This window comes from Cydia fagiglandana, chromosome 15 (genome assembly GCF_963556715.1).
Source record: "Cydia fagiglandana chromosome 15, ilCydFagi1.1, whole genome shotgun sequence".
Lineage (NCBI taxonomy): Eukaryota > Metazoa > Arthropoda > Insecta > Lepidoptera > Tortricidae > Cydia > Cydia fagiglandana.
In genome coordinates, this window is record NC_085946.1 from 8,984,043 (window position 1) to 9,009,355 (window position 25,313).

A 25,313-nucleotide genomic window follows, 5' to 3' on the forward strand; every position below is an offset into this window, starting at 1 on the left:
CTATAGGTCCTTAGTGAAATAGAACTCCTTGCTGTATTTATATCAGCTGACAACTCAAATTATTAGTGATACAGAATAAACAGCAATTTTTTAAATTGTTAACTTATGGAGTCTTAAATTTAAACATTCAGAATCATTTGTACAATTTCTTAAAATAATTTTAGCTTTTAATTGACTGTCATAGGAGTTTTAGAGCGCAGGTCTATATGGGTATGGAAAGGGCTCCATAGACCCTACAAAAAAATCGCATGATATTTTTGGTAAAATTCCGACTACTTAAGTGTAGGGGCAAGTGCTTTACATGTGGACATTTTCTAGATTTTGGCCTTATTTTGTTCATAAATCATAAACTATTGACAATGTCAAAAACTTATTTATTTCTTTTTAATTCATAACATTCTTATTTATTTCTATTATTGCAAACTAGTTTTATCATGTTAGCTAAATAGGAACCAGAGATATAAAATAAATGTTAAAATTGATATTTTTGTATGATATTAGATAGGCAGGGTTCGTACCTATCGACAATATTCTTGGTACAACTTTTCAGCTAATATTTTGGACTTGATAATGTCTCCAGGGTCTACAAAGACCTCGGAATCATCGTTTAGTACGCAAAGCTTTAGAGTTTAGTATGAGTTTAATATGTTACTTATTTAATATTTGAATTGTATTGATTATTTTTATATTGTTTTATTTTATTTTAATGAATTGTAATTTAATTGAAATGGACCTAATTAATGAATAACCCTTTTGACATGTAAAGTTTGTAATTTTATGAATAAATGAATATGAATATCATTTACCGAATTCACAAAAAAAAAAAAACATTTATATTACGAGGATAAAAATTTAGTTATTAATAAAATAACACTTTTATTACACAGGTACAATTACAAGTTATTGACATTTTTTTTTCAGAGCCAAAAAAATCTCCGTACATTTACAAATATGGTTAGTAACTGTAAGTAATATAAAAAAATGCATTTTTAGGGTTCCGTAGCCAAATGGCAAAAAACGGAATCCTTATAGATTCGTCATGTCTGTCCGTCTGTCTGTCCGTCTGTCTGTCTGTCTGTCCGTGTATGTCACAGCCACTTTTTTCCGAAACTATAAGAACTATACTCTTGAAATTTGGTAAGTAGATGTATTCTGTGAACCGCATTAAGATTTTCACTCAAAAATAGAAAAAAAACAATAAACTTTGGGGGTTTCCTTATCCTTAGAACTGAAACTCAAAAATTTTTTTTTCATCAAACCCATACGTGTGGGGGTGTCTATGGATAGGTATTCAAAAATGATATTGAGGTTTTTAATATCATTTTTTCCTAAACTGAATAGTTTGCGCGAGAGACACTTGCAAAATGGTAAAATGTGTCCCCCCCCCCTGTAACTTCTAAAATAAAAGAATGATAAATCTAAAAAAATATATGATGTACCTACATTGCCATGTAAACTTCCACCGAAAATTGGTATTAACGAGATCTGGTAAGTAGTTTTTTTTTAATACGTCATAAATCGTAAACCGCAATTTTAATATGTTACTTGCTGGTACGGAACCCTTCATGGGCGAGTCCGACTCGCACTTGGCCGCTTTTTTTAAGTTCACGATCGTTAGTAGGTAGTTCTTTAAATACCGACAGTGTCCACAGGTAAAACCGTCCACAGTACTTATACTTATATGTAGTGTGATCGAGTGCCACTTGACAAAAACTTAAAAAAAAAACTACTATGCGTGATGAGATTCGGCCAATCGTTACTCTGCCAAAGAACCCGTCGGCGAATCGTTGTCGGCGAAACAAAAATCGGCGTAATTTTTCTCGGAATATCAATATAGGGCACCCTTGCATCATCACACTAACCCGGGGTTAACCGGTTAAACCTGGAGTTACCATGGTTACCAGTACAATTTGACACTGGGTTAACGGTTTAACGGGTTAACCCTGGGTTAGTGGGATGGTGCAAGTGGCGCTAAGTGACTAGACCTAGTGCTAGTGAGTGAGTGTATAGACTGAAATAAAGATCCCTCTGCGAATTTATTGGTCGGGGAATCATCAGGTACCCTCGACTCGCACTTGGCCGATTTTGGAGTGGCTGTGACCACAACCTTCTTTGAGGGCTGGATCCGCGCCTGAGCACACGCAATGTAAGTGTTATTTTAAACGTCAATCTTCTATGAAATTATGAGGCATAAATAACACTTGCACTGCGTGTGCTGTCAAAATCGTCGCAGACTTATCTTGGCATAACTCTATAATTTTAAAGTGCAATATGAATTATAAATGAATGATCAGTTTCATTTCGAGCTTATTTTAATGCCATCATAAGATAACGCAAATGGGAAAACTGAAATACTTAATCTTCTAGTCTTGATGCATAAATCATCTGTCAAGATGCTAAAGGCCTGAATGATGAGTCTTGATGCAATTTTCATACAGCCGCAAGAACCTTACAATGCAAACTGGAGGTCAACTGGAGATTCTGTTTGGCACATTCCGATGAGGCACGTGGCGTTGTATGAAGGTTGAAACTCTTTATTAATTTACTCGTCTCTACTGAAATTGTAATAAGCAGTTTAATGACCTACCTACTCTTAACTCACAAAACGCTATTACCATCAGAAGGTTGCACCAATAATGTTTTGATAAAACTTACTTTTTGTGAGTTTTAATCTAATAGGGTATTTGACTGTATTTAAAATAAATTATTTTACACCATGCATGAAATAAAGCACATGCAGATTAATAGAGAAACGTAGACAGCAGTTATTTTTTAGACACTTTCTATTTTAAAACCCGTATAAAACTATAAAGAGTAGGTAATTTGATTGTTACGTCACATGCTAGTGTTTCATATGTGACGTTCCACGGCAAAAGGTACCTTATACGGCGGCTGACGCTTACGTCGCATAGCGCCGCAATAATATTGGAGCAGCGTTAATATTATAATAGCGAAAGCGCCAACCGCCATAAGGTACCTTTACCCGTGGGACGTCACATATGAATTCTATAGTAGCAAAATCGTTGTGACAGTTCGAAAAAAGAAACTGATTTGACTAGCAGTCAAATACCCTATTCTAGCCTTAAATCGGTAACTTATGCGGTCGAAATAGCTACTACGCCTGGAAAAGGGGTAATTAATATTTATTAATAAAGTTAAATTAATTTGGTAGTATTTTCTCGTAAAAATATCGAATGATCTAAGCAACTAAACTTGAATAACGATTTTATTATGTTAAGCTTTATACTTATATATTTAAATTGTTCCTACGTAGTTTAATTTATTTAATGTTTCTTAATCGTAGCCATCGTAAAGGTTACCATTAGGATGTTCCCGGATGTTACCACCAAGTCACAGAATAAATAATAGTACTAGGTACAGAAGATTCACTCTCTAACAAAACACGTCTGTTACGATTAGGACAGATATGACCGCTAGGTGGCGCAAGCGCCACGCGCGGCTTATGGCTAACCACCAAAATTGGTGTGGGATGGATGTACTTGATGTAGCTATTTGTTGCGACGCGACGAAACGCAGAGTGGGCCACACCTGACCAAGTTGCAAACAAAAACTGTATTTTTTTTCTCATGTGTTAGCTCTGGTATAAATCAAGCACCGGTTAAAACAAAAATGTACTTAACTTTTTATTCTCCCCAATAGTTTCAAGTGGTAACAGTCGAGAAAAAAATCACTTCATCATCTCGGTGATAACATTTGCGAATAACCCCTAATATTCGCCTAATTTGTCCAGGTCTCAATACACTTACACTTAGTTGAATGTTTGCACATGTCTGCTATTTTAAATATCCATTAGTTTAAGTACTTACTTACATTAACGCTTTAGCATATCCATCATATGTACGTTTATATATGTAAATAGGTACTATGTTCTCATGAAATAATGTACTTTCGAACTCGTTTTCAAACGCACAAATGACGGGTATGCTGCGTTGTATTGTATATCGGTCACAATTAATTGCCCTAAATTATTTGCCATGAAAACTATCAACTACCCGATATAGGTGTGTGTAGGTATACATATTTTTACGTACCGGATCAGAGGCATATAGATATAGTATATTTACAGAGGGTATTGGTGTGGTAATCAATGTGCCATTTAGGGAACAAAACACATTTTAATGTATCTTTTGATTTGGTTTTACTGGAGAAATATTACAATATGTATGTTTAATTCTTTCACCGTCAGTTAGCAAGGCACATACAAGAATATCAGTTAAAATACTAACATCTCTCAATGTACAGTCAGCTGCAAATACAACTGACACCCCCGGCACATCAGATTAAATAATAGTACTAGGTACAGAAGACTCACTCTCTAACAAAACGCGTCTGTTACGATCAGCACAGATATGGCCGCCACGCGCGGCTTATGGCTTTCCCCAAAATTGGGGCGGAACGGATGTACTTTTAGCTACCTGTAGCAAAGCGACGAAATCGCGGAGTGAGCCACGCCTGCCCCCGAACGGTAAACGCCCGCTTCTTTCACTGGAATTCTTGAAGATAATGTATTAAAAATAATCTTACATACAAATATGTGAAAAGAAATAACTTTCTATGAAAAGGGACCTTATTGTCGATGGCGCTTACGCCATTATTAACGATATACATCATTAACGATGCTCCGATATAAATACAATGCCGCGCATCGCTGTGCGGCGTAAGCGCCATCGACAATAAGGTCCCTTTTTATAGAGAATGCCCCATATTGTCATGTCTGTAATTTAGAACTCTGTGGTGATGACATGCAGCTGACAAAAACACCAAACTACGCTATGGTTAATATAAACAAGTCATCAAGTTCAAACAAAAACACATCGATTTAATTCAAAATGCATGGTAATTTCAACATTGAATCATCTACCTACATATGTCGACTAGTCTCTGATATTTCAGAATTTGACCATTCAAGAAATCCCTTATAAATCTGTGTTCTTATTTATTGACTAGTATTTAGTAAAATGATCGTATAGTATTATCAATAGCATTTTTAACGTACCTATAGTGATGTTAGTTGCATATTATACATGAATGTTAGAACTTAGCATTGTGTTTAATACTTACATGTAATTTCTGTAATTTGATTATTTTGTTGTATTATATTATGTTAAATTTCTGTCGTTAGACTCGTTAGTAGTATCAGGTCTAAGTATATTTACAGTCATTGTGCAATGAAAAATATATAAAAAATAATAATTGTTATGCCCCTCCCAGTGTCTATGAAAGTTCCGAGACAAATATTTAATAAATTATAACACATATGTTGAATCTTATTATTCCTTAGCACACTGTCGTACCTTTCAGTTTTTTGTACTAATATTAATTAGAAAGTATTATTGGTAAGATGTGTAACTACTTAAGAATTGTATTCCACCTATCCAATTTCTTTGTCCATCCTAAAATCCACCCCAAGTTACTTTAAAAATCATAATTCTTCTTCTCCGTCGAATTACTCTTGACAGAGCAGTCGTGGTCACGTTGAACGACGAACGATTCTACGCCAGTTCTCCCTGGCAGATGCTTCTCTGGCACATGTGTTAAGTGGGGTGTTGGTAAGGGCTTTTATCTGATCCGTCCAACGCATTGGGGAACGTCCTCTTGACCTACAGCCATTGACCCGTCCCTGGACAACAAGTCTCTCCATGGCCTGCTCTCCACGTCGCGTCACATGTCCGAAGTATCTGAGGATACGCGCTCTGACCGTAGCTGAGAGCCTCTCTTTCACCTTAAGTTCTTCAAGTATGGAGACGTTTGTACGGTGTTGTGTCCAAGATACTCGCAGCATTCGTCTCCAACACCACATTTCGAGTGCGTCGATTCTCAAAAAATCATAATATTGACCCTTTAATGCCGTAACCAATCCCATCCTTCAGTAAATAAGTAGATAGTAGGTATGTGCCAACGTCGACACTGTTAATTAAATAACCATTCCTAGGTAATTAAGGTCACTAAGTACCTAGTACGGGAGAAATTTCCTGCCAATCGGCTGCCATCAGGCTGCCATAAATGTTGAGCAAGTCTCGGAGATCGAGATCATACAAACATACGAGTATGTACCTAAGTTTTTAGTTAGGACCGCCTAACCCGCTGTACCATTATTTATTAAGCAGGTACTAGACTAGCTTTTGCCCGCGACCTCGTCTGCATGGAATGTTGATGATGATTGATAAAAATGACCCTTTGCTATGTCCTTCCTCGGGTCTCAATCTATCTCCATACTAAATTATTAATCGGTTCAGCTGTTCAAGCGTGAAGAGGTAACAGACAGACAGCTACTTTCGAGTACTTAGGGATGGAATATCAAATAGACATTTACATGTGTCGCTTAACTTCAAACTCTGGTAAATCCATTAGACCCTCTCAGCAAATACCTACCCTATGACCTTTTCTTTAATACCAAAATCGCATAGTCTGATCTGGCAAATGGATTTACCCGAGAAGTTAGCGACTCATTTATCGTAACTAAAAAAAAAAGGCGTCTTTAGTGCTATAATCAAAAATATTTATTATAAGAATGAGCCATTACCACCACGAGTGACTGAATCTGGTAAATATATATACGGAGGTCGAATATTTAGAATCAAATTATGGCGGATAGGTAAATTATTCATACTTAATTATCAACTAAACATGCTCTTTCGATTGGGTTTCGATTGGGAAACATACTTCTACAACTCACATGTACATAATTGTATACCTCACTCGCTCTTGCACGATGCCAATACACACTGTCCCGACTATTCATGACGTACACGTATTGTTGCTATATGTAAGCTGTTTGTAGCGACATTATATCAGGGCTAAAAAAGAACTTGTCAGGCTATAAACGATTTTGTCATCGATACCACCTGTATCGATAGTGAAAATAAAAATCTCTTCTCTTTGGTTAGACTTTGACACACCACAAGACAAGATGATGTGTGGAGGTGGAGAATGACACATTGACAGATAATATTTGACAAGTGATAATGACAGGCGAAATTATTTATTTTCATTTCGAATAAAGTTTAAAAATTATAAAATGTTACAACGACTACTTGTAAATTTCAACGTTAGAATATCTAGTAGGCGCACACACGTATTGTTTGATTTACCTATTGCCAAGCATTCGTGTCATCACTGCGGTCACAGGTTATATTTCTCTCACAAGGCCCCAGTCTTTAGGAATTATTACGAAAGGGCTTCTCACAGTAGAAATGGTATATTTAATACGAGAACGAGGTATTATTCGAGCCAAGTGGAAGTTAAAACTAAGAGCGAACCGATTGAAACAGCGAAAGTAAATTCTACTATTGTTGGGTCTAAGAAAATTAATGTAAAGTTAAAGCCTTCGGAATTGAAGCGATTATTTGGATTAGCAGCTCCGGAAAAATGGACTCTGACTGGTAAATATTAAAAATATAATCTAGTAATACTACTGATGGTAATGAGAATATTACTAGATACTTAAAACTATTGGACAAAGTTGTTCTTAGTGTACTTGCATCATAGATTTAGTTCTGGTATTAATAAATATGCAGTTGACTTAAAATCAGTGGCGTATTTACCCTAGGGCCAAGGGGGCCATGGCCTAGGACTGCAAGCGGTAAAACAGGGGTACTTTTCCTTAAATGAGATTCATTATCGTCACTTAATGGGGCAGCGAATCTAACTGGCCCAGGTGCCAAATCTTTAAAACATGCCTCTGGTTAAAATAAAACTTTTTTTATGAACTGTTTCTAGGTGCTATTGGATTACTTATCATATCATCAAGTGTGACCATGGCCATCCCATTCTCGCTGGGTAAAGTCCTGGACATCATCTACAGCAGTACTAACGACCTGGCAGGAGCAAGAGAGAAACTCGACACACTCTGTTTGATGCTCTGTGGAGTATTCCTTATTGGAGGCTTATGTAACTTTGGAAGAGTGTATCTTATGTCAATATCAGGTAATACTAATAAAGGTCATTGTTGTTTGCTGGAGTAAACCGCGCTCGACTGTGTAAAATGGATATCCCTTCTGAGAGCCTTATTTCCCTGATGAGGGTTAACAGGATATCATCATCAACCACATTGTAATTTGTAACACACAGAATGGGTAGGGAATTAAATTCCTTGACTGTACATAGGGGAATAGGTATTACTCTAACTATTCTATTTGATATTTTTTTAAACTGCCAGCCTGTCCTAAGAACACAAAGTTTTTGTTTAAGAATGGATTTTTTTTTATATGTCAGGACATTACTAGAATCATCAGACCATATTAAACAAGTGGCATTAGTGACACTGTGTAGTGTGCTCCTACACGTCCTTCTATAATATTTTATTTTATTTATATTTTTTCATTTAAGCCTTTATTTTTCCTTAAATAGTATTTCATTATGATGTTGTTGTTTATTTTACTATATTAAGGACCCCTTTCGGGTATAGGCCTTCTATAATATTACCCCTTCCTATTTTCAGGCCAAAGAATGACACAAGGTCTCCGCAAACAAGTTTACAATGCAATACTGCGGCAGGAACCCGCATGGTTCGGTAAAACATCCACTGGTGAGCTTGTGAACAGGCTGTCAGCCGACACTCAGTTGGTGGGCCGCAACCTTAGCCAGAATGTCAGTGATGGCCTGAGATCATTGTTTATGGTTGGAGCGGGCACTGGCATGATGGTAAATACATTCACCCATTAAAATATTGTCAGATGAAAACCAAAACTCACTATTTACTACCACAAGTTCAGGGCCAAGGTGAACCATAGTAGTACCAAAATAAGGTTGATTTTTGTAATTTTTTTTGTAATTAGTGAGTTTAATAAGGTTGTCACCTGACTATATATGAAACAATGAATTGTAATGTATTAAATGTTTATAAAAATCCTGTTAAATTTTTATGTACGTAAATAGATGGATCTAGCGCCTATCATCTAAAGCAGTGGTCGGCAACCTTTTAGCAGCCAAGGGCCACATAGTAGTTATAGAAGTTGCCGCGGGCCGCACTTTGTTAATATTTATGACTTTATCAGACATTGTCGTTTGTCAATATTACATACAAAATAGCCAGAGAGGCTTGCGGGCCGCAAATGAGAGCCTCATGCGGCCCGCGTGCCACTTGTTGCCGACCGCTGATCTCAAGTACATACTTAAATGAAAGGAATACGAAAGATGAACAATTATTGTGTGTAATGATAAAAACATGATACAATCATATCTTGACATAGTTTTGATGCTCTGTCTATTAAATATCTTATCTTTGAAATCTTAATCATAATAAATAAAATATCTTGACATTGTTCATACTTATCATGATTTAAGTTTTTGATAATACTTTGTTACCTATGTAATTTCCAGGAAGATGACTAGGTAAAGGCCTTCTAGCATGTAGACAGACAGACAGACAGCGGATCCTTCATTAATGTATTATTGTGTACCTGTCAGATACACCAGTACATTTTTGGAAGCATGAATTTTATTTAAATTCTAGTTTGTGGTTTATCATTTCATGTGCAACTACTCCTTAATTCACAGATCTTTGCAAGGATATGTGGTGACCGTGGGCCATAAGTAAAAATGTAACTCCAAATTGAACATTGCTTTGGTTGCATGTTTATTACATTCAAGCCATTACAGAAAGTGTGGAAAGGTGTGCGAACACAGTTGTACGTTGTACGGTCTATCTCCCCGCGCGTTTCGCGCCGCGCATGAAATTTGCAGTGTTTTGGGATTAGTATTCTAATTGTGTTCCCGCAGATCTATATGTCACCATCGCTGGCGATGGTCGGTCTCTGCGTGGTGCCGCCCGTGTCGGTGTTGGCCGTCATATACGGCCGCTTCGTGAGGAATATCACCAGGCAACTGCAGGACAGTTTAGCTGAGACTAGTGAGGTACGTGTTTCCATAGATCTATATGTCACCATCGCTGGCGATGATTGGTCTCTGCGTGGTGCCGCCCGTGTCGGTGCTGGCCGTCATATACGGCCGCTTCGTGAGGAATATCACGAGGCAACTGCAGGACAGTTTAGCTGAGACTAGTGAGGTAAGTACGACAAGTACGTGTGTACAATTGTCCATGTGTACACTTGATGGCAAGTTTAAAGCAGAACGGTATTAGTCTAAGGGCTTGTGCACAAATCACGCGAGGTTCGACAGGGGGAGGGGGGTCACGGAAAAATTAGGTCGAATGAAAAAATAAAAAAAATACTCGTGAGGTTGTGTGGGGGGCATGGGGGGGGGGGGTGTCAAAAAGATAGTATTAGTCTAATTCCGTTCGAGAAATGGGCCCCAGTTTTAGCTAGTTTAGTGGTAATGAGTGTTCTTTATTAGTTTCTAGTCCGTGTTCGTCGAATTCGTCATTTTCGATGTGGTGATCTTTGTATGAGTGTGAGAGTAATTTAATCCTTTACCAGGGATATATATTTCCCACATACGGTACTTCAAACATGTGTTCTATTTTTGATGAGTAAGTCTTACATTCGATTGTAATTTTTGAAATGTCAGTCTGGTAAAGGGTTAATTATACGTATTCAGTCAAAAAACATGACAAAATTCAATTTCTGACGTCCAAATTTAACACATCTTAATCTATTACAGCTCGCCGAAGAGAAGATATCGAACATAAAAACAGTGAAAGCGTTCAGCAAAGAGCAGGCAGAAGGCGAATCGTACGCGAAGAGGATAGAGAAGCTTCTACAGCTGGCGTACAAGGAGTCGCTGGCCGTCGGCAGTTTTTATGGACTGGTGTGTTCTTATTACTTAGGCAATAAAGTTCAATATAGAAAGTTCCTCATCGGTATCTTTTACGGACTGGTGACTAATTTTTGCAACTACTCGCTTGTTTTTGGTTAGCTTCCACTACTATTGGGAAATTTAGAGAATAAAAGTAAATGAAAAATGATCTGTCTGTAGCTTTTACGGCTTGGTGGTTTCATATACTGGCAGCGTAGCGCAGATCGTATCAATAGTGATATATTACTTTTAACAACTACTGTTTTGATTTTGGTAGCCGTAGTTACCAACCGTCATTTTTATTAGGTACCTACAGTCGGTTCCCTAATATAAGTATTCACTTTTCTATACACAGTGGCTAAAAAATAACTGCATTCCTGTTGCCAGGGAGATTTCGGATTATACTAAGCGACTTTTACTATGGGTCCAACCCGAAAACGCGAAAAAAGAAATTGGCTGTTTCATACATTTTGGCTGGTCCATTTTCAATGCAAGGGTAAATTTTTTTTTCGCCATTTCGGGGTTGGTCCCATAGTAAAAGTTGCTCAGTATAATCTCAGCTCAGCTCACCAAAATTTCCCTGGCAACGAGAATGCAGTTATTTTTTAGCCACTGTAAATAATTTGTATGGCAACGTGGGTACTTGTGTTGGGTCACCGACCGTACCCACGCAATAAACTTCAATTTAATATTTTTACAGACCGGTCTTTCTGGCAACGTGATAATCATCCTAGTCTTATACTACGGAGGCGGTATGGTTGCCACGGAGCAGTTGACGGTCGGCAACCTAACCTCCTTCCTGCTGTATGCGGCGTACGTCGGTATCAGTATAGGGGGGCTGAGCAGTTTCTACACGGAGCTGAATAAGGGGATGGGAGCTGCTACTAGATTGTGGGATATTATTGATAGGGAGCCGGCCATACCTACCACTGGTAAGGAAGGTTCTATATTTATTAACCGACTTCAATTTCATAGAAGGAGCAGGAGGTTCTGTATTCGGTTGTGGCTATGATTTTTTTTGTTGCATATTTTTAATAAATATGTGAAAGCAAAAAGTGAGACCAAACAAAGCAGTGAAATATTTTGCAAAAAAAGTTTATTAGGTTAACGTTATACAGTTTGAAAACATTGGATTTGCATCCCCCCCAAAGTAGGGCCTGTTTAGATGACGCTATATTGTTGATTGCTTACATTTAAAATATCGCCAGATATCTTGTTTATAAAATTAGCTGTAATTTAAAAAATATGTGTATCTACTCAAATCCGCAGCTATTTTGTACTACCCGCCTTTTTAATTTTTTTAATGGCGTTACCAACTATATCACATTTTACAACGTACTAAATCTGTCAAACATATAAAAATTTATAATGTTATATCACCAAACATTATTGTTACAGGAGGCCTACGGCCCAAAGAGCGTCCGAAAGGCGAGATAATCCTAGAGAACGTAAGGTTCGACTACCAAGGCGCCCCGCTATTGAAAGGCCTAAACCTACATCTGCATCCCGGACGGTCTTTAGCCCTAGTCGGTCGGTCAGGGTGCGGGAAAAGCACTGTAGCATCACTCATATTGAGGCTATATGACCCTGTGGAAGGCAGGATACTGCTCGATGGAGTGGACATTAGGGAGTTGGATCCTGTTTGGTTGAGGAGCCATATTGGTTACGTTAGTCAGGTAAACATTTAATTTTCTATATTAGTTAGTATGGGTGGGTACCTACATCTGCACCCAGGACGGTCTTTAGCCCTAGTCGGTCGGTCAGGGTGCGGCAAAAGCACTGTAGCATCACTCTATTGAGGCTATATGACCCCGTGTAAGGCTGTGGGACTGGATGGAGTGGACATTAGAGAGTTGGATCCCGTGTGGTTGAGGAGTCATATTGGTTACGTTAGTCAGGTAAACATTTTATGAGTTTTTATTTAATTTGCCATATTAGTTAGTACCTACATCTGCACCCAGGATGGTCTTTAGGCCTAGTCGGTCGATCAGGGTGCGGCAAAAGCACTGTAGCATCACTCATATTGAGGCTATATGACCCTGTGGAAGGCAGGATACTGCTCGATGGAGTAGACATTAGAGAGTTGGATCCCATGTGGTTACGTTAGTCAGGTAAACGTTTTATAAGCTTTTATTTAATTTGCTATATTAGTTAGTATGGGTGGGTACCTACATCTGCACCCAGGACGGTCTTTAGCCCTAGTCGGTCGGTCAGGGTGCGGCAAAAGCACTGTAGCATCACTCTATTGAGGCTATATGACCCCGTGTAAGGCTGTGGGACTGGATGGAGTGGACATTAGAGAGTTGGATCCCGTGTGGTTGAGGAGTCATATTGGTTACGTTAGTCAGGTAAACATTTTATGAGTTTTTATTTAATTTGCCATATTAGTTAGTACCTACATCTGCACCCAGGATGGTCTTTAGGCCTAGTCGGTCGATCAGGGTGCGGCAAAAGCACTGTAGCATCACTCATATTGAGGCTATATGACCCTGTGGAAGGCAGGATACTGCTCGATGGAGTAGACATTAGAGAGTTGGATCCCATGTGGTTACGTTAGTCAGGTAAACGTTTTATAAGCTTTTATTTAATTTGCTATATTAGTTAGTATGGGTGGGTACCTACATCTGCAGGCAGGACGGTCTTTAGCCCTAGTCGGTCGATCAGGGTGCGGGGAGAGCACTGTAGCTTCACTCATATTGAGGCTATATGATCCTGTGGAAGGCAGGATATTACTGGATGGAGTGGATATTAGGGAGTTGGATCCTGTGTGGTTGAGGAGCCATATTGGTTACGTTAGTCAGGTAAACATTTTTAACTAATGAAAACTTTGATAGAGCTCAGTGACGCCATCTGATGTCGGTATAAATTCATAATGTTATCGGTATAAGATACAAATACCGAATGGTTGATTTCGCTGAAATGTTTACTTGTGTTTATATTTGTGATAATGGTTTTTTTTTTTAATATTTGGGCAGATATTCTCAAATTAATATGTCGATGGTTCAAGCTTGGTTATTTTGACCATTTCCGTGATTATTTTTGTCTATAATTTATTTTTCAATATCTGGGAGACCAAGCTTTGCTCGGAAAACATAAAAACTCAAAAATGCGCGTTTTTCCAGAGATAAGACCTAGCTAAATAAATATAATATATACAAGAATTGCTCGTTTAAAGCTATAAGATATTTGTATTGTATTATGTTTTTGATATTTTCTTAATGTAAGACTTTTTGTTCTAGGAACCCGTGTTGTTTAGTGGATCAATAAAGGAAAATATTTTATACGGATCGTTAGATGAATTAGAAGACTCAGAAGAACTAAATACAACGGATAAAGATAAGGTAAGTCGATTTGAAGACTCATTCGTACGGTGCGGGATTTCACACGCGAGTGTCTTTAGAATGCGGTGTTTAATCGCTCGGTTGAATAAGTTGCAGCCCAGTAGTCGGCATTGGAGGTAAAATAAGCCTCAAAAGAGACTGTCAGAAGTATGTATCCACTATAATCTCACGCGCAGATGAGTTCTTTAATAGGGGTTTAGGCACAGAATAAATAATAGTACTAGGTACAGAAGGTTCAGTCTCGAACAAAACGACAGATATGACCGCCAGGTGGCGCAAACGCGAGCAGGCGTCCGTTCCGTAGCGGTGCGCGGCAACTACTATAGCTAGACACCAAAATTGATGTATGCCGCATGTACGTGTAGCGACGCGACGAAATCGCGGAGTGAGCCACGCCTGGTTTAGGGTAGGTTATTTCTCATTGAGACAAACTTTGATTTCCTTATAGTAGCAGAACCAAAAAAAGTCAGTATCTATACCTATTGTCACAGAATAAATAATAGTACTAGGTACAGAAGACTCACTCTCTAACAAAACGCGTCTGTTACGATCAGCACAGATATGGCCGCTAGGTGGCGACAGCGCCACGCGCGGCTTATGGCTTTCCCTAAAATTGGGGTGGAACAGATGTATTTTTAGCTACCTGTAACAAAGCGACGAAATCGCGGAGTGAGCCACGCCTGCTATCGTACTTATTGTATACCTATTGTTATAGAAAATCCCAGCGTGGCTAGCAGCAGCGCGGACAGCACATTTACACGAGCTAGTTCGCGGCGGCGCCGGCAACGGATGGTCGCGCAGTGTGGGCGCGCGCGGGGGACAACTCAGCGGCGGGCAGAAGCAACGCGTCGCCATAGCACGTGCCATCGTCAAGGTAATACTTACACAGGGGCAGAAGAATAGATAACACAGTAGTGAGAACATATGGGACCGAACGGCACATTAATACGAGTTACCACGTGCCGGAGACTGCTGGTCGCGTAGCGTAAGCACGCGGGGGCACAGCTCAGCGGCGGACCGAAGCAACGCGTTGCCATAGCCCGTGCCTTCATCAAGGTAACACTTACACAGGGGCAGAAGAATAGACAACACAGTAGTGAGAACATATGGGACCGAACGGCACATTAATACGAGTTACCACGTGCCGGAGACTGCTGGTCGCGTAGCGTAAGCACGCGGGGGCACAGCTCAGCGGCGGACCGAAGCAACGCGTTGCCATAGCCCGTGCCTTCATCAAGGTAACACTTACACAGGGGCAGAAGAATAGACAACACAGTAGTGAGAACATATGGGACCGAACGGCACATTAATACGAGTTAGCGCGTGCCGGAGACTGCTGGTCGCGTAGCGTAGGTGCACGCGGGGGCACAGCTCAGAGGCGGGCAGAAGCAACGCGTTGCCATAGCACGTGCCATCGTCAGGGGGTCATCCATTAATTACGTTACACGTTTAGGGGGCGGGAGGGGATCAAGAAAATGTGACATGTTGTGACATGGGGGAGGGGGGAGTCACAAACATTGTGACGTCATTTTAACTTCATCAGTAACTGAAAATTAATTTATATTTTTTTATTCGCTGTAGGTACATTTAAATAATGAGGTTTTGGAAGTAGGCAATTTTCGTTCCTAATTGGTTTTGTGTTATAAAATTACTAATATTTCTTTACCCAAAACTATTTTTTTATTAAAAAAAAAATGCCGAGTTAGTATTGCCGATTTCGTTGAAAACAAAATTGCCTAAAATGTGACATCACACCAGGTGAGGAGGGGTTTGTAAAATGTGACCAAGTGTGACAAGGAGGGGGGAGGGGTCAAAAAACCTATAAATTCGTGTGACGTAATTAATGGATAGAACAGTGACTTAGAGAATAAGTAACATAGTGAGGCAGCAGAATAGAGAAGACAGTTTACACACAGGGGCGGAGCAATGAGGCACAAAAATAGACAACATAGTGATAATAATTACCTACGTAGATGTTAGAATGAATCAATCAACTTCATATTACTCGTTGTCATGTTTACGTTCTGCTTTGTGGCCCTTTTTCAACTATCAATCTTTTACCCCATTGTTAGTTGTTTTGAATATTAAATATTACACACGTCATAAGGTGATTTGGGCACGACATTGAGATACCTATGTATGACATTGTCGGCATTGACCCCGATATGGTTTCAAAGTAAATATTTACAAAACGAAATGGTTCTGTAAATGTTTTTATTAATTATTTTTATTTACTAGCGACCCGCCCCGGCTTCGCACGGGTTAACAAACTATACACCTAAACCTTCCTCAAGCAAGAATCAGTCTATTGATAGATGAAATTACCGCATGAAAATCCGTTCTGTAGTTTTTGAGTTTATCGCGAACATACAAATAGACAGATGCGGCGGGGGACTTTGTTTTATTATGTGTAGTGATTAGCAAACAATACAATAGCATTATCAAACTGCACAACGGGACTTAATCGCGTATTTAAGTTTTAAGATTTACCTCCGTTGTGCAGTTTGATAATGTTTAATAATCGTGAAAGTTTAAATCAGTGTAATACAATAGCACTCATTAGGAAAGTTATAATTACAATAAATTAATGTGATGTAGGCATACAAATACTGTGACGCTTTGCCACACCCACAAATATTAGGACTCCGAAACTGATGTTGATGCCACTGCCCTAAGTTAATTGGGTTGCGAACTACAAACAAATAAAAGCAAACAAAAGTTAAGATAGTAAAATTTAATGATTAAGCCAATAATGCAGGGGGAATATATTTCCCACATGATTTTGAAGTTTGTTTTGTAGTGATAGTGACGATAGTGTTCAATTTTGCATGATTTCTTACACCCTTATGCCTTGTAAACGTTTAAACTAAAACTAAAAAAGTGGCTGTCGGCAAAATTATTTTATACCTATCAAGATTTTTTTGTTTTACCATTAATTCTTTAAATCAAAAACATACCGCAAGAAATGTACCTACTTATGTTTATGAAATAATATGTAAATGTAATTACAGTGGAAACTGGATAAGTGGAATCGTAAGGGACCGGCTGTTTAGTTCCGCTTATCCAGGTTTTCCATTTATCCAGTTTTCCACTTAACCAGGTTCAAATAAAACATTTTCTCACTTACAGAGGCTCTCGCTAACAGAGGTTGTGGATGCTAGTAATGTTGCTTATAGAGGTCACGTATAGTATGGTCAAATAAAAGATCAAGACTTAATAATCATCTTATATTAAATATGTATATGTATATGTATGTATTAACAAAAAATAGGTATTGTAATCCTGACTTTTGAAAATGCAATACTGCAAATAATCCACAGTACTCATATACAATTTTCAAAATTTCAAAAGCAAAATCACTCCTAATATTTATTTATGCGAGAGAAACCAGTATGGTTAAGTAAATCAATGTACCGATTTAATTGTACTTTAATGAAAAAAATTCGTCATTTTGGTTTGTTGACCTGAGTCACATTTTACCACATTTCTTTCAATATCGAGAATATTGTCGAACACATTTTTGTCTACGTTTGTGATCGATTATGAACGATGTGTGATCTCATACAAAATACGTAGTTAAAACACTAACCATAATGTCAACGAAACAAATTACCCTCCTTGTGACGGTTTATTAAAAATACAAATTTTATAACGCCGAGCTATTCCACTCATAGAGGTTTCGGAGACGGCTGCTTCCAGTTACAGAGGTGAATTTAAGAAATTTTCTAAAAAATGGATTCCGCTTATAGAGGTCCCAAAATTCCACTTATAGAGGTAATTCGTTGCCAAGGGACTGGAACCGAGAACTTGGGTCCACTTAAAGAGGTTTTCCACTAAACCAGGTTCCACTTATCCAGTTTCCACTGTAATTTATAAAATATATTGTATAAATATAATTTAATATTGTGATATTAATGTATGATAAAATATATTGACTTGTAACTCTGTTATTAATAATAAATTTCATTTCATTTCATTAATGGGTTAAACTTGGGCTTGTAAAATTGTATAAGATAGGATATACATACTTATGGCTTTTATTATGTAAAGACGTAAAATTTAAGCCGGAAACCGAATAACAAGTAATACATACAATTATTATTTGAGTAAAGGACATCTTAGGGGCTATTCATAAATTACGTCATTTCAAATTAGGGAGGCGGGTCCTGATGAACATCGTCAAAAATCGATGACGTAATTTATGGACAGCCCCATATGACATCGCTTACCTAGCAGTGGCGACGCGTCAAACATATCCATAGGCATGTCTGGACATCGTCAAAAATCGATGAAGTAATTTATGGACAGCCCCTTATGACATCGCTTACCTAGCAGTGGCGGCGCGTCAAACATATCCATAGGCAAACCGGGGCTAATTTAGCTTACATATTTCCTTTACAACTCTGCTCAAACGTCCAAAAACAGGCAAGCCGGTGGGAATCGGCTTTTATGGACGCGCCCCTTTTCTACTACTCGTATTCTTTGTAGGTCCAAAACGTTATACATTTTAAAATCAATATAAATACAGAGCTGAAAATGCTAAGATTTAATTTATTTTGTTGCTGATCCATATTAATAAACGTCTCTGTCAACTTGAAGATTTGGGTGAACGTTGGTTGACGTTAATATTAGATAAACACTTCGCAATTAAACAAGTTCAAAGTCCTCCTCCAAAATACTAGATAACATTATCAGTGGGTGTGATATAAGCGGGACCTTGTCCTATCGCGTTAAGGGGCTACCCGAGGTTTTCATCGATTTTTGACAAGTTTTGAATCGTATCTCCCCTTTTTACACTACAGATAAAATTATAGACAACCGGTTATCGGTTCTTCAATCTTTTATCTCCATTTTGGTTTCCCGGATTTTGAATTTATGAATTTTTTAAACATTGTCTAAAAAAATACTTTTTTGTACGAAATCTACATATTTGGGTTCGTCTTTGACGTCTCGAAAAACGTGTCTAGTGTCTAAATTTTAATTTTAAACTAATTATCACAAAAGTTATGGCCAAAAAACCAGTTTTTTAGCCTAACTTTGATGCCAAATATCTCGAAGACAATGAACTTTGAAGTAAATATGGGATACTATAAGCCTACTATTGCTTAAAGCCGTTGCTGTTAATATGATAAGCTACAAAAAACATTAGAAAACTAAGGGATTCCGATCGAACGCCATTGGCGTGTGGGGGAGCCCCTTAATAGCGTAATTTACAGCCCTGCTTAACTTGTCACTGATAACGCACCATGCATCACTTTAGGGTTTCATATCGTAATAAAAATTAGGAAGAAAACGCAACCATACATGTCAATATCACTGGCATATCGAATATCTTTGTACACCTCCTTAACGTATCTGTCTATTCTTCTTCTTATCGTGTGAATTCGTTTTTTTAGCATTAGAAAGAACTCCACAGAAGCAAGCGTGCAGTTCTTATGAGGCTCTTTAATTATTGAATTATCTAATGTAGCATGGTCAATACATATATTTTACTTCAAATTATTACCACTAAAAGTGCCGGATTTGGAACCACAAGCTTACTTCTGCGAAGTTCTTTCTAATGCTAAAAAAAACGGACTGTACAATATCATAATATTTATGTCGATGCACTTTGTCAACAATCATCATCATCATCATCTCAGCCATAAGACGTCCACTGCTGAACATAGGCCTCCCCCTTTTTTGGGGGGTGAATGCCATAATCGCCACGCTTGGCAGGCGGGTTGGCGATCGCAGTCGAGTACACCGTATTTAAGGGACGCTGCTGCCCGTCCACCGGTGGTCTTGGACGTAGTTTATGTTGAAATAATTAGAAAATTGAACACTAGCCACACAAATACTCGTTTAGTTTTAAGTTTTAATATTGCCACCAAGAGATGGCGCCTCCGTCTATGCCGTAGATAGCGAACTTGTATTCTTGTATGTGCATCGGTCATAAGTTAAATAAATCGTTTCAAGTGAATTTATCTTGTTTCTCTGGAACCAAAGCCCATAATCCAAGTGGTTATGGGCCCAGGAAACTCTGAAAATAGAAATACCGAAGAAAACTACAAAGAAAAGTTCAAAAAAGTGTTGTTCATTGTCGGCGACATAACCTCAAAATGGACCCCACGCGCCCAATGAATTTGGAGAAATTTGATGGAAATAACTTTAGACAATGGAGATTTCAAGTCAAATGTGCATTAAAGGCGAAGGGAATCGACATTTCAACTCCAAAACCAACTACAGAAGCCAAGGAGTTGAAGGAGTGGTTAAAAAATGACGGCATGGCCATGTATATAATTACGTCTTCGATGGACTTCAAGCAAATTACACTAATAGAAAACTGTGAAACTGCTTCAGAAATTATGTCAAAACTTGAATCAATTTATGAGCAAAAGAGTGAACTTTGCAAAATGTTAATCCACGAGAAGTTTTATCAGTATAAAATGTCACCGGGTGATAGTGTGGCACAACACATTTCGAAAGTGGAGACCTTAGCAAAACAATTAAAAGAAAGCGGCGAAACTGTTAGCGATATGGCAATAATCACTAAAATACTTGGGACATTGCCTCTTAAATATAGATCGCTGCGTCAAGCCTGGATGTCATTATCTTCTGATAAACAAACTCTTAATAACTTAACGGCTCGCCTATTAGATGAAGAAGCAAGCTTGGCATCTGTAGAAGAACAAGAGACAGCTCTTCTAGTAGCTGGGAAGACCTGGAAGAATCAACCTAAACAGAATCGAGATGTACCATTACAGAATCAGCCACAAGCTTCTGGAAGTAGTACAAACCAAAATAGAAACACAAAACATCGTTTTGAATGTTATAACTGTGGAAAGCGGGGTCATTTCTCAAAAGAGTGTCGCTTTCCAAGAAAATCCAAGAATGGGAAATCACAGAAAGATGCTACAGACATGTTAGCATTTAATATAGAAGACAGCTCTTTTCATGCTGAAGAAAACACTTGGATCTTGGACAGTGGATCATCTGCTCACATTAGTTATAGGAAGGACTACTTCTCTGAACTTTATGAGTGCGACCAAAAAAAATTGACTTTAGGGAACAAACAAACTGTTGATGTGTGCGGTATCGGCAAAGTGTTAATAAAAAGACTTGTCAATGGACAGTGGGAGAATAGTGAACTACAAGGTGTGCTGTATGTACCAAGTTTACATAGAAACTTATTTTCTGAGGGTGTGATAGTAAGAAAATCTTACACTATCATAAAGAAACACGCGAGTGCTTTAATTTACAAAGACAATCAAGTAGTTATGACAGCTAAAATCACAGAAAATAATTTGTATGTGTTAGATATAAAAACAGTGGTTCCAGAGACTTGTAATTTAGTGCTAAAAGACCAAAATGACATTAAAAAGTGGCATGAACGCTTAGGTCATATTAATTTAAAAGAAATTAAAACAATGTGTGCAAATAGTGTTGTAGAAGGTTTAAAAATAAAAGACAGTGAAAAAACTGACTTTGTTTGTGAGGCATGTGCATATGGGAAACAATGCAAGTTTCCATTTCACAAATCTGCAAGAGGAGAACTACAGCCTGGTGATTTAGTATACAGTGATGTATGTGGACCCATGAGCCACACTTCAGTCCAAGGAATGAGATACTTTGTGTTATTCAAAGATGCAGCTACAAGTTACAGGCATGTATATTTTATTAAAAACAAAAGTGATGTCATAGAAATGTTCCAGAAATATAATAATATTGTGAAAAATAAATACATGCACAGTGTTAGATATTTGCATACTGATAATGGTGGAGAGTATGTAAATAAAGTTTTTCAAGATTATATGGACAAAGAGGGGATAATTCATGAGCGCACTGCCCCCTACACATCTCAACAGAATGGTCGGGCCGAACGTGAGCTACGTACAATTGTTCAAGCTGCTCGTTCTATGCTGTATGCAAGGGATGTGCCACTATACCTGTGGGCAGAAGCTGTTAACTGTGCAGTGTACATATTAAACAGAACATCCTCTAGCCAGACTCCAATGAAGACACCATTTGAGCTGTGGAATGGCACCAAACCTCAGCTAGGCCATGTGAAGGTATTTGGTAGTGTCGGCTATGTCCATATTCCGGATCAGTTGAGAACGAAGCTGGAAAAGAAGAGTGAGAAAATGATACTAGTTGGTTATGACAACACTAACTACAGAATGTATGACATGAATACAAAGACAGTGAAAGTATCAAGAAATGTCATCTTTGACGAGAATCAGGTACCGGAAATAAAAAAAAATGTTGTTCAAATGTGTCTTGAGGATGATAGTGAAGAAAAGAACTATGAGGAGACTGAGGAAGTGATGGATGACGCACTGGTGGGAGCCTCTACATCAGGATCGGACAGCATACTAAGTTGTAACAGTGATGATTCACCATATGAGCAGTCTGAAGAAATAGAAATTATGCCACGTAGGGATATATTTCTGAGACCACGAAATAACAGAAACTTGGAAGCCAATCTCGTCGAGCTGTCATTGCCTCAAACATATGCTGAAGCCTTGCAGAGCCCCCAAAGAAAAGAATGGTCAGAAGCCATTAAAGAAGAATTGTTGGCCCACAAGGAAAATAATACATGGAGTCCAGTTGAAAGGTCTGGTCAACGAACCCTTACTACTAAATGGGTCTTTGCTATAAAGAAAACTGAAAATGATCAGACACGTTATAAGGCTCGCTTGTGTGCTCGGGGATTTAACCAGATCAAGGATGTTGACTATCAAGAAATATTCTCTCCGACAACAAGGTATGACTCTATTAGGATACTTCTGTCTATTGCAGCAAAATATAAATTAGAAATTCAGCAATTTGATGTAAAAACTGCTTTCCTTAACGGGTACCTTGATGAAGATATTTTTATAGAAATTCCAGACGGTGTTCCATTAAATAAGAATTTTGTGTTAAAATTAAATAAATCTCTGTATGGTCTGAAGCAGGCCTCTCGTTGCTGGAACAAAAGGTTTACCCATTTCTTAACTAAATATGGATTTATACAATCGCAGGCAGACAATTGTATATATATAGGAGTTTTTAATGACACTAAAGTGTTTCTAATCATCTATGTTGATGATGCTCTTGTAATTTCCTCCAATAAAAAGATTATTCAAGAAATAATAAACTATTTAAAACAAGCTTTCAAAATAAAAGAATTAAATTTGAAATATTTTGTTGGCATGGAAATTGAAAGAACTGATGACTATATATGTATTCATCAAAAAGAGTATATAAGGCAAATAATTGATAAGTTTTGTATGAGTTCTGCAAATCCGGCTAGTACCCCTGCAGATGTTAATGTAATTATAACTAAAAATATAGATGAAAATACTGTGGATTTTCCGTATAGGGAAGCTATAGGCTCCTTATTGTTTTTGTGTTCAGTCTCGAGGCCTGACATTTCATATACTGTGAATGTACTGAGCAGGTATGTAAATAATCCGAGTCAACAGCATGTAAACGCTGTTAAACGCATAATTAGATACCTAATTAATACTCAGGACTTATGTATAAAATATAGAGAAAGTAATGATCTTGTTGGTTTTTCAGATTCTGATTTTGCAAGTGACGTAGACACACGCAAGTCAACTACGGGATATATTTTTAAAATGAATAATGGTCCAATCACATGGTCCAGTCAGAAACAAAAGACCATTGCTCTCTCCACGACCGAGGCAGAATTTGTCTCGGCTTGTGAAGCTGCAAAGGAAATTCTGTGGCTAAAGCTTCTTTTGTCAGAATTAGGTGAACAATTTGATCATGTTGTACTATATGTTGATAATCAGTCGGCGATTAAGCTTATTAATAATCCTGTTTATCATAAGAGAACAAAACATATAGATGTCAAATATAACTTTATAAGGGAAAAGGTAGAGTTGGGCCTGATTAAAATTAATTATATACCAAGTAAAAGTCAATTAGCAGATATTTTAACAAAAGCTTTGCCCACTCAAGCTTTTACCTATCTAAGAGATCAAATTTTGTTTAGTTAAGTTTTGTGAACCTGTTAGTGTGTTGAACTAAGCCAGACTGAGATGTATTGTTAATTGATGTATGTAGTTTTTTTTGGTAAATGCCCTATTCTGCTTTGGTTTAAAGGGTCCAATTGTTATTTTATAGTGTTAAATTTTAGTGGGAGTGTTGAAATAATTAGAAAATTGAACACTAGCCACACAAATACTCGTTTAGTTTTAAGTTTTAATATTGCCACCAAGAGATGGCGCCTCCGTCTATGCCGTAGATAGCGAACTTGTATTCTTGTATGTGCATCGGTCATAAGTTAAATAAATCGTTTCAAGTGAATTTATCTTGTTTCTCTGGAACCAAAGCCCATAATCCAAAGGACATACCCGGGTCAACAATGTGATGAAGCAATCAGGTGAACAAAAAGCTCTGATCTTTATCTTGTTACCTAACTGAAAAAAGCCTACTAACATCACTACGCCCTATAAAGAATGTCCCCCGCCGCGTATGTCTGTTTGTGTGTATGTATGTATGTCCGCGATAAACTCATAAAGTACTGAACGGATTTTCGTGCGGTTTTCAACTATCAATAGAGTGATTCTTGAGGATATCATTTGTTAGGGCTGATTTAGACGATGCGTGAACTCGCATGCGAGTCTCATACCATTGCGGGTTTTGATCGGTGGGGTAGTACTATTAGTTATTCTGTGTCGGTGGGTTGAACTGGACGTATCCAACAGTCCGCAATGTAACTAAAATCGCATGCGAGTTCGCGCGCAATCTAAATCAGCCCCTACGATTTTGTGTAGTCTGTGCGAAGCCGGTCGGGTCGCTAGTTTACAATAAAAGTAAATTTCTTGTTCCAGAACCCAAAAATCCTCATCCTAGACGAAGCTACCTCAGCGTTAGATACGTTTTCCGAATACCTAGTCGATAAAGCACTGAAAAATATAAGCAAAGACCGTACCGTGCTCACGATAGCGCACCGATTGAGCACAATACAGTCCGCCGACGAAGTAGCGGTTCTCGACGGCGGGGTGATTGCCGAAAAGGGGCCTTATGCAGAACTCATGGCCAAACAGGACGGCGTTTTCAGAGAAATCATCACGCATCAGCGATTATCGAAAAAAACACAAGAAGCGACAAATGCTAATGGTACAGTCACAAATATTAATGCAAGCAATATCTTATAACTTTTATATTTAAACTACGAAATTGAATGTGATATACCAGATTGTTTTTTATTCCAATTTAGTTTTAGACTGTTTTTAAATGTTGGCGAGTTTACGTCAATGTTTA

The 25,313-nt window shown here is 38.0% G+C and overlaps 1 protein-coding gene across 1 annotated transcript; it reads left to right on the top strand.

The window, feature by feature from the left end:
• The first annotated feature begins 6,987 nt into the window (after window positions 1–6,987).
• On the top strand, window positions 6,988–25,313 carry LOC134671304 (ATP-binding cassette sub-family B member 10, mitochondrial). Its single transcript, XM_063529128.1, has 10 exons — window positions 6,988–7,403; window positions 7,741–7,947; window positions 8,462–8,664; window positions 9,893–10,027; window positions 10,582–10,728; window positions 11,417–11,648; window positions 12,115–12,392; window positions 13,956–14,057; window positions 14,773–14,931; window positions 24,881–25,313. The coding sequence occupies exons 1-10, from the start codon at window positions 7,040–7,042 to the stop codon at window positions 25,205–25,207; spliced, it is 2,154 nt and encodes a 717-aa protein (XP_063385198.1). The 5' UTR covers window positions 6,988–7,039; the 3' UTR covers window positions 25,208–25,313.